Below are 11,362 nucleotides of genomic sequence, written 5' to 3' on the forward strand. Positions count from 1 at the left end.
GACTTGCCTAATTAAATCAACTAAAATAAATTTGAACAATATGAGATGGGAGTTCCATGCAATTATGACATCTAATCAGGCCTGGGCAATTATTTTCCATGGGGTCACATTAGAATATATTTTTGCCATCGCGGGCCAGAATCATATTACAGGATTATACATCATATGTATGACTGTGTTGACAGATATATCTACTGTAAATCATGTGCTACTTATTTAACTTTTTTTAACATGCACAGAAATAAACCATTAAACATGCAATTAATTACACGGAGGAAAAAGTACACTGCATTCAGCACCACGGACAGAATTCTTGTTAACGGGTATGCACAAAAACATGAGAGAGTTCAACATTACATTGAAATTACTCAGTGTGAGGAGTGAAGTCTCTGATGGGCATTGACTAGAGCAGTGAAGTCAGGATTAGTTTCTGACGTCGCTATGCGCAGGATTGCTGGGAGGTGAGAGTCTGTAAGAGATGATCTGTGCCTTGACTTATCTTTCATCACTGAAAATGTCTGTTCACATACATAGGTAGACCCAAACAGTACAAACATCTTCTGAGCATGACTCCTAATCTTTGGAAAGATTTGTTCATCGAGAGATGCATAGAACCTCATCAGTGACATTGTTTTGAATAGTTCTCCAATCACTGCATCAGACTGAAGATCGATAAGCTCAAGATGCAGGTCAATGGGAGCGTTATCCATATTGAAGGTGAAAGGAGAGGAAACCAACAGCATGTCATTTTCCAACGCTTTGAAATCCTGAAAACGACGAGAACTCACCGTTCAAAGCACGCAGCAGCGATGTATACTTCTCCCGCTTGTCATCTGATAGGGAACAGACCAGTAGTGTTGGAAGGTGGGTGAGATTTTTGGCTTCTACTTGGCGGGTCAGGAGGAGTAATTTTCCCTTGAGGGCTTTGACAAGGCTGTACATCTGATGTGCAAAAATGTCCTTCCCTTGTAGTTTGAAATATAGTTCATTCATGAGGGCCATGATGTCCATGGTGAAGACAAAATCAGATTTAGCTCTTATTAAAGTTTACCACTTTAGTGACTGTATCCACAACATGGCTCATTTTCAGAACGCATTTACAGAGCACCTCCTGGTGAATAATGCAATACAGGAAAATAATTGTCTGATCTGGGTTCAGCTCAGCTACTTGATCTTGTATCCTTCTAAAAAGGCCATTGTCTTAGTGAGGTCTGCACAACGCATCACCGGGGGGCAAACTACCTGCCCTCCAGGACACCTACACCACCCGATGTTACAGGAAGGCCATAAAGATCATCAAGGACATCAACCACCCGAACCACTGCCTGTTCACCCCGCTATCATCCAGAAGGCGAGGTCAGTACAGGTGCATCAAAGCTGGGACCGAGAGACTGAAAAACAGCTTCTATCTCAAGGCCATCAGACTGTTAAACAGCCACCACTAACATTGAGTGGCTGCTGCCAACACACTGTCATTGACACTGACCCAACTCCAGCCACTTTAATAATGGGAATTGATGGGAAATTATGTAAATATATCACTAGCCACTTTAAACAATGCTACCTTATATAATGTTACTTACCCTACATTATTCATCTCATATGCATACGTATATACTGTACTCTACATCATCGACTGCATCCTTATGTAATACATGTATCACTAGCCACTTTAACTATGCCACTTTGTTTACTTTGTCTACATACTCATCTCATATGTATATACTGTACTCTATATCATCTACTGCATCCTTATGTAATACATGTATCACTAGCCACTTTAACTATGCCACTTTGTTTACTTTGTCTACATACTCATCTCATACGTATATACTGTACTCGATACCATCTACTGTATGCTGCTCTGTACCATCACTCATTCATATATCCTTATGTACATATTCCTTATCCCCTTACACTGTGTATAAGACAGTAGTTTTGGAATTGTTAGTTAGATTACTTGTTGGTTATCACTGCATTGTCAGAACTAGAAGCACAAGCATTTCGCTACACTCGCATTAACATCTGCTAACCATGTGTATGTGACAAATAAAATGTGATTTGATTTGATCTTTTCTTGTCAAGTTTAAGCACCTATCAGTGGTCACACTATATAACTTTTCAAAACTCAGTCCCAGCTTTGCCACACACTTATTAATCTCCAATAAATATTTCCCTGTGGTTGTGCTCGTCATTGACTGCACTGAAGCAAACTCCTCTGTAATTTCAAAGTCTGAGATTATGCCTCGTAAGAATATCAACAACTGCGCCGTGTCACGTGCATCGCTGCTCTCATCCAGGGCCAAGGAGAAATAGTTGAAATCCTTTACCTTGTCTTTCAACTGTTCCATATTCTCTGCGATGTCCTCAACACGCTGTGTCACTGTTGGTCTTGGCAGAAAAACATTTTCAAACCACTCTTTCTCGTCAGGGCAAAGTATTGCTTCAGAGTCTATTAAACATGATTTAATGAATTCGCCCTCCGCGAATGGCTTGCTATGTTTAGCAATTTTGTGGGATAATACATGGCTAGCTCTTGCAATTTCATTCTTTGCTGAATGCAATTGGGTTAAGGTTTTCTTTTATCTCCTCCTCTGAAGAGGAAGTGTAGCAAGGATCGGACCAAATTGCAGCATGGTAATTTTGATACATGTTTAATAACGAATAAACATTAACAATACAAAACAAGAAACGTAACGCGGAAACCGAAACAGCCCATTTTGTTTTTCGAAAAAATAATTTATTACATTCAATACCATTCATTCTTTACAACTCATAATTTTCATTCATACTCCAATAATGGTATTTTAATTTAACTAAACAAAAACCCCAAACAAAACCTCAGGGGAGCATCTTCCCTCCCCGTCATCCTACAAAATACCTTTCCCTATCTCCCTGTCCCTAATCTATCTCCTTACAAATCTATATGACACCCAGCCCTAAACCCCCCTTCCACCACTCCCGGGCAGCATGCTGCCCCCACTTCCTCTCCTCCCTCTTCATCCTCCCCCTCAAATCTCTTTCCACCCTCCTCACTATCCCTTCCACCCCCCCAATCTCTCCCTGTCTTCACCATGTTCTGCCTGGCTTCCCACAGCCCCCGTTTAAAGAGACTCATGAGAAGCCAGAGCAGAAACATGTCCCTATCCGTCCTTCTCGCTCTCCCTACACCTCTCTCTAACCTGGCCCACGTCAATACAAAATCCCCTCTTACCAAACCTAACAACACCCGTGCCCTAGCCCATACTACTCCGGCAAAGGCACAGTCCCAAAAGACATGGCGCACAGTCTCCTCCCTGCCACAAGAGGATCTTGGACAGGTGGGGGATTGCGCCAAACTATGCCGGTACATGATGGAACGTACCGGCAAGCACTTGTGGAGGCTCAACAAATTCAGGTCCTTGAGCATGTTGTCCAGGCCCCTCGCCTTCACTCCCTCCCAGACCACGGCCGAGATGCCCACTACAGGCGCCGGACTCCCTGCCTGTCTGACCTCCTCGTACAGGTGCCTGTGATCTAAACCTACTCGGGCAACTTCAACCTCAGGGTGCGCACGCAGCCACTTGGCCGCATGGCAGGACGGGAAGAACTGGGCCCAGCTACTTCCCCACCTAATGTTCTCGGTCTGAGAAGTGCCCCAGTCATCCACCGGGTTTTCCCCTCCTCTATGGGAGGAGGCCACGTGCCTACTAGACCTTGTCAAGGAGGTGTGGGAAGCCCAGCCGTCCCCCTTATGCAACATGGAAGAACACGTGGAGACGATGAGGTTGCGGACAGCCATATGGCCAGTGGTAAGGGAACACATGGAGAAGGCCCGACACGCCCATGTCTACAATCAGGGTACCCCGAGATTTCCAGGTGAGAGACAAAGTGTTGGTCTTAATCCCCACGGCAGAAAGTAAGTTCCTGGCAACATGGTAAGGGCCGTACGAGGTGATAGAGAAGCTGGGACCGGTCAATTACCGCGTACGACAGCCGGGGGGGAGAAGGAAACCCCAACAGATTTACCAGATGCCAACGGTACCAGTGGTGGTCCTGAGCAGTGATGACCTCGCCCCGGCCCAGAAGCAAGTGCTCCGGGAGCTTGTCGATCAGAACATGGCAGTGTTCTCAGAAAAAACGGGCTGCACAACCCTCATTGAACACCACGTCTGCACCCGACCCGGGGAAACTGTACAAAAGAGGCCATATTGGATCCATGAGGCCCGAGGGAAGGCCATGAAACAGGAAGTGGAGGCTATGCTGAGGATGGGTGTCATTGAAGTGTCCCACAGCACATGGTGCAGCCCAAACGTGTTGGTGCCCAAACCGGACCGTAGCTCTTCTGTAATGATTTCTGGGGTGTGAATGACATCAGCTTTTTTGACGCCTACCCCAATTCGAGGGTGGTCGAGCTCATCGACCGATGGGGAAAGGCCCAGTATATCAGCACCCTCGACCTGACCAGGATATTGGCAGGTACCGTTGGCAGCCTCCTCCCAGGAGAAGAATGTGTTTTCGATGACTGATGGCTTATATCAGAATCGGGTCCTCTCATTGTCTCCACGGAGCCCCACCCACGTTCTAGTGCCTGATGGACCGAGTCCTCCGACCCCATCAACAGAATGCAGCGGCCCATTTTTGGATGGTGACATCATCCACAGCCAACATTGGGAAGAGCACATGACGTGCCTCCAGGCGGTGCTGGACACCCTCGGGCAAGCTGGGTTGACAGCGATCCCCAAGAAATGCAAGCTAGGGTTCAAGGAGGTGGAGTACCTAGTGTATTTGATTAGAACGTCAAGCCCCAGGAGAGGAAGGTCCACGCAGTACCTGACTGGCCCGTTCCACACACCAAGACACAGGTCAAGTCCTTCCTGGGACTGGCAGGATACTACAGCTGGTTTATTCCCAACTTTGGGGCTATAGCCTCCCCCTTACTGATCTAACCAGGGCCCGCCTCCCGAAAACAGGGAAATGGACGGGCGAGACCGAAACAGCGTTCAGACGCCTGAAGGAAGCACTGCTCTCATCTGATTCTTGTAACGTCAGATTTCCAGGTACCGATGTTGGTCCAGATGGACGCATGGGACTAGGGGCCGTCCTGTCCCAGGACACGATGCACCCCATCATGTACATAAGCAGAAAGCTGATACCTAGAGAAAAAAAGTCCTCTATTGTCGAGAAAGAGTGCCTAGCGGTGAAGTGGACGCTAGTCACTCAAGTATGATCTGTTGGGTACCCACTTCACCCTGGTCACAGACCATGCTCTCCTGGTCTTGATGGCCAGGGGAAAGGACAAACGATTGGGTCACCAGGTGTTTCTTGCTTATCTTTTTCTGTTGTGCACAGGTCAGGGGCGAAGCATGGGAACGTGGATGCCCTATCGAGAAGGGAGACATACGTCGCACTGACAACAGCGCTAAGAAGATGGAGGGGGTTTGTGGCAAACAGCAAGTTAGCCACCAGGGGGAGACCTGTCGAGGCCTGGTGACCGACAGTCTACATCACGCCGCGATGTCTCCCTCTGGACATGCCAGGTCTTGACAGGCTCTCTGGCTAGGACTAATTCGGGCTGATTGTGGTCCCATAAAGCTGCCAGAAGGGCAGCACACGGGGTTGGGGACTGGGGGGTAGAGAGATTACTCCCGTATAGTTGTGCTCAGTACCAGAAATAACGGAGGGAGCTCGGTTTTGTTACCCACAGGAAACAGCAAGACTCCAGAAGACGGTATCCCGGAAGAAGTCTCCTAGAGGAGACCCATTCTTTTCTCTTTGTTTGTGATTTAATAAACACCCTTGCAACTGAGCTAATACAATTGTCTGATCTGTGTAAATGTCTTGACCAAATCCCCTGGTCTGCCACAGCACACATAGATCCCATACCGGGAAGAAATTAAATCTACTTTCACCCCTGGGTGTGGCTAACGTTAGCCAGTTTTAATAACTCCAAAGTCATTAATAATCTAGTTAAAATAAATGTATAAGTTACTAAGTCTTTGACCAAAGCGTGTTGTTACTTTGGAGAGTTAACTCATTCTTCCTACCCTTTTTAAATTGTGCAGTATTTAGCAATCATGTCAGCATTTGTGACGTGTATGTCTGTGTGGGTCTGTATGGGTGTGTGCGTGAGTGCTAAGGTGCGGCGAATCAATGTAACAATGTATTTGAGAGACAAGTGCTCAATGTGCAAATGTATTTGTTTTCAATAAACATTGGAGACTAATTGTAGTTTACATGTTAAGTCCAAGGCAACCCTGTCTGTTTTGCCCCGTAGTTGCGCACTAGTCAGTTTTGTTGCTAAACAACCAACCTGTCTATAGATTGACATTATTAAAAGATCCATCATCTGCATTCATTTTACTGATATGTGATTACAGATGTACAACTAACTATCCTATGGATTTTAAATGGCCTGCCATTACGGTGGAAGTCGGAGCTCCCTGATGGACACAATGCATTTCAGCACAGTGAAATGACTGCATGATTCAACGTTGTAATATGCTTTGTGTCCTATAGGGAGGTTCCATAGAGAACAGGAAGTCCAAGCATTGTCTGGAGCTTGTCGCGAGCAGTGAAATGGAGTTTGGCTACCAGCTGGCCATACAGAAGTGTTCTGGTCAGAAATGGACAATCACCAACCTACTGTCAACCTACACTCGCCAATGAGGGGATCCTGAGTCCTGCAGGGGAAAGAGTTGCCCATGGTGAACACTGGACCTGTGACTGACAGACATAGAAGCTTTGCTTCTTAAAACTATATATTTATTGAGGACGGCAAGAATTGAATTATAAGTATGCAATCTCTTAGACTCAGACATGATTTGATCAATATTAAACAATTCCTGGATTCATAGTGTATGTGGGATTTAAGTGTCAGATTGTCTTTTGTTATGCTGAATTTAGGCTGGCATTGGCTCTAATATACATCATGTAATTTCTGCTACTGTGTAGCATGTGTTTGAAAAACCTTTCTTATTCTGGTTTCTTTTGTGTCTCAGGTTTGTTTGTAGACAGCTTTTATTATAAGATAAAGTGGTCGGGTTCGAGGAACTGTCGCGAATATACACACTTTTTTTACAAGTGTATATGCTGGATATTTATAAAAACCTTCAGTAAAAATGCTGATGAGAAAAAAATATTCTGTGGCTGATTATCCATCCTGAGTAATTCCTTATGCTCTTGTGAAAGTCAATCAAGATGGTCCATCTCAGTTTTGTTTTTGTGAAGACACCTTAATAGTCTATTTGATACAATAATTATTTTTCACAACGCATAAAAATGTAGGCTTTTGCAAAGAATGCAATCATTATTTTCCCCATATCCTGAGAAATACAGGACTTGTTGACAGCAGCGGCTGGGTAATAATGGAGCATGAGTGAAACGTCCAGTAATAATATCCTCTGTATGATGAAACAAATGTCCTTATGTTATCACTGTTATTACCAATATAAGGACACTGATTTAATTTACTTAATGTCCTGTATATTTCAAATGGGAAATGAATGCTTTCATGTTGGTTTTCATATGTTGCTAATTAAAAGTACTTTGTAGAACTAACTCCCGTTTCACTACACTGCTTGCGTGTCCTACAGAGAAATATATTCTTAAATTATGACTTGGTTCCTGAAGAGGAGTGCAGGAGAGATGTTTTCATCGATTTAACATGTCAGTCCTCATTAGCTTCTAGAAATTGAGTTAAAAGTCATGAAAGATGCACGTGATGGCACTCAAAACGCATCACTCCGTTCATGTTCATGCTTGTATCTGTCACAGGGAATTTACACTAATTGTTGAAGCAGTGGAGGAGGCACAGCATCCACATACACCACTGGAATTTCTGATAACAAATGTGCTTCTATGGGACAGCACAGCCCTTTACACTCATACTTGTATACAGGTTGAAAATGGCAGATTTAGGAACTGATAAACGCCTTAATTGGAACACACTGGCTGACAAGTAGCATGCTATACATGAAGTTCGAGCTCTGGCTCTGCGCTTCACGGCACTGTATGGGTTTTGACTGACAGCCGTTCTGAACTTGAGCTAATGGGGCAACTTCTGCACATTTTTTGTTTGAGTGTGGGAAATGGTGTAAAATAAGAGGACTTTTTGTATTTTGAAAAATCCCTGGGAACACACTGGTTAAATCAAAGTTTCAATAAAATTACATTGAACCAACGTTGAATTGATGTCTGCCCAGTGGGATGAGACATTGAGGATTATAATAAATACCGCTTTGATGTCATCCAAACACCCGTGATCCCAAATGTGCACTTCACATTTCCATAGCATAAAACTCATGTCATATACTGTGTTTATGATCAGTATATTTGATTTACAGTTACAAGATGACAAGGCGTCACGCTGCATTGTTCTGAACAGAATGAGTCTTGTCTATTGTAAGGAAAATTTGTCGTGGCACACGCACCTGAATGTTTCAAGTTTTAATGTCATATGTACAAGTACAGTGAAATGCACTCATGATACCTTTCTATGCGCATCAAAAATATGATCGGTTTTGCTGAATTGCATTGTGAAAGCCTAACACTAATATTGTATTTTATAACTTAGCTAGTCATGTTTGCAATAAAACAATCTTTCAAATGATGCCCTCCTGACCCCGATTGGATTTATAATGGACCGTTTTTGGATTGCATAAACAGTAGTTGTGTGATGGGGTGGATGCAGGGTTGTTTTTCCAACCATAACAATAAGTGTGCTTGCTCTCGTTCCTCAATGGCACAGCCAGGAAAGCTACAAAAAAGCACCTTATAGTTGAATCTTCTTTGAGTCATAAAAGTGCATTGAAATTACTTAGGAAGTGTGCACACTTTGCAGAGGTGTATGCCTGGCCATTTGGAGACACCAGTTAGTCATCTCACACAAACCCTTGCAATTTCTGTTGGTCTTATGTTGCACCTACCCAACATTATCCAGAAATATTCTTAAGTTAGTGAATGTATCCAGAGTATTTTCAGATTTCATTATCAACAAATGTTGTGAAAAGTACAGTAAATGTAAAATGCACATACAATCAACAGTGTAATGTTTGGATTCCGTCTTGTCAGGTGAACTGTTGTGGCCTCACCCTTTGGAATAATAATTTTTCCATAATCTAACTATTTATTTTCTATTGCTGGCATGGTTATGCATATGCTTTTCATATTTCTTCTGTAAGAAACATTTCAATTTGTCCTATCCATATATAGGCCATTTTCCATGAGTGTAAAGGGTTAATGGAATGTAAACATCCAAAAAGTAATATTTTATTTCAGTCTTGTCAAACCACTTACGTCACTCATAGAGATGCACTAACAACACGGAGCATTTTTTGAATTTCAGTTATTGCTGAAGTAATGATGATGTGTTTGAATTGCCCTGGCAAAATAAGCAGCTGTCACAGAAGATGGAGCTGAGTAACATACTTTTTGAGGGTGTAAATGGTGGGAGGACACATTGGAAAGTGACAGCTCATTACTACTTGAAGCTCCAAAAGCTGGCACAAGTTGAATGTTTGGAATGGGAGAGAAGTTTTTTTTTTTCAGTTTAGAAATGTATCTCCAACTATAACAACTAGTACTATTGAGTATAAGACTTTCGACAATTGAACAACTATCACTGTACTCACAAGACCCCTTATCCTTGACAGTAACTATTGAATAGTAATCCTTACTCCTTAGTCTGAACATCACTGGTGATCTGACTGTTACACAGCTCAGACCCTTTGAGCATGGCCCATTTTACAGTGTTACTGTACTGTGGTAATTGATGAACAAAAACTATTTATTTACTTGTGATGATTAAAAGACTTAAAGGAAACAAGAGTCCTTGACTATGAAAACCTCACATGATGTAGTCTATCAGATTATTTCACTTCACACACCCTGCACTGGGTCCCGAGCAGAAACCATTTTGGGTTCTACATGTTCCTGTTACTATGACTGCAACATTTAAGATTTTATAAGCTTGGCAACCACACTCCATCTCCTTGGTCCCTTTTAAGATGGGTTGCACATCACTACAATGACTGAGCCACTGCAAACCATCCATAAAACATGTTCTTTGAAACTACAGTAACTCTTGTATTTCAGTGATCCAGGTAAGCCTCTGAATGAAGTTAACAGAGAGGAGAGGAGCTGAGGACAGATTGAATTAGTACAATTCACTTGACCCCTGAAATAAAGGAATTCATTAATGTATATAAATACATCTATTTCCCACTACTAAATAATTAATTGCACAAACATGATTCTCCCCATATCGACCCCAACTATAATTCCTCTCACTGACTCACTTTACACCACTGACTTTAGAGCTGTGGCTGAAGACCTGTCAGCAACAAGAATGTAGGGTGAAAAGGAACCCCTCCCTCCTTGCTGACCCTGGAGAGAGGTGGAAATGATATGCCTTTTAAGTCATGTAAGAGGATTTCAGGACATTAAAGCCATAATGCATAAAAACATATTCGGAGGAGAGATCTATCTAAGGGTAGACTAATCTAGCTGCTCTGGGTTGGTGCCTCAGTAGGCTATAGTCCACTTTACCAGCTGAGGACGTAACCCTGTACTCCTGACCTTCATTCTCTGCATCACTCAAGGTCCGTAGACTGAGACTTCAGCACATAGGTCACAATGTTACCAGTTACCACACAGCCAGATGATAATTAAATGACAGATCCTTCAGTACAATACAGGCAACCTAAGCCAAATATAAACTATTCACGATCCGTTTTTTATGGACTGAAGCCTCTAAATGGCTGATCCAGTGGTGACCCATCATTCAGGGCAGGTGTTTTGAACCCCACGTTTTTAGCAACAACAAAAAAAATCAAAAATCAAATGTTTTAGTTGCCTGTTTAGCACGTTATTTTGGCATTAATACGTGTCACATATCAGTTTGGAAACAATGTAAAAAAATACATAAAAATTCATCGAGTTAATAAAGCCGCATACAAACATGGTCTCTTTTTTGCTTTTTGGAGAAAGGAAACTCCAGAATGCAGGTGTTTCAGTCTAGCTCAGGGGTTTCTGTGGTGGGGTAACCAGCGGAAAATACGGAGCATAGCGGTTGGTAATGTTCTCTAGTTGCGCCGTGTTTGGCTTCTGTCACTCATGGGGACACTAAGTCACCGCCAAATCTATGGGTAGAGCTCGAAAATGCAAGCCCTTTGGGTGCTGCCACAGAGTTACATTAGAAGTGCCCATCCAAGAAGGCTCAAGGTCATTGGCCACAGATAAAATGACGTCAAATCACATTACATAAACAGTAGCTTTGATAAGACTGATCATGTCAACATCATACTTTCAAAATCTTAGCTAGCAGTCATAATCATGAATCAAGTCGACAATCTACTGGCAAATCCTTTTTAATTCTTGTCAT

General features: G+C 43.0%; 1 protein-coding gene across 2 annotated transcripts in view; it reads left to right on the top strand.

Annotated features, from left to right (window-relative positions):
- Positions 1–9,483, top strand: part of LOC118380114 (polypeptide N-acetylgalactosaminyltransferase 18-like) — a 94,705-nt gene extending 85,222 nt beyond the window's left edge. The window contains exon 11 of one of the 2 annotated variants that reach the window (XM_052466108.1): positions 6,499–9,483. In XM_052466108.1, coding sequence (XP_052322068.1) covers positions 6,499–6,648 — 150 coding nt within the window. In that variant the 3' untranslated portion in view covers positions 6,649–9,483. The remainder of the gene's footprint in view (positions 1–6,498) is intronic. The other variant, XM_052466107.1, reaches the window with a different exon arrangement.
- The last annotated feature ends 1,879 nt before the right edge of the window (positions 9,484–11,362 follow it).

Source organism: Oncorhynchus keta, chromosome 17, assembly GCF_023373465.1.
Source record: "Oncorhynchus keta strain PuntledgeMale-10-30-2019 chromosome 17, Oket_V2, whole genome shotgun sequence".
Lineage (NCBI taxonomy): Eukaryota > Metazoa > Chordata > Actinopteri > Salmoniformes > Salmonidae > Oncorhynchus > Oncorhynchus keta.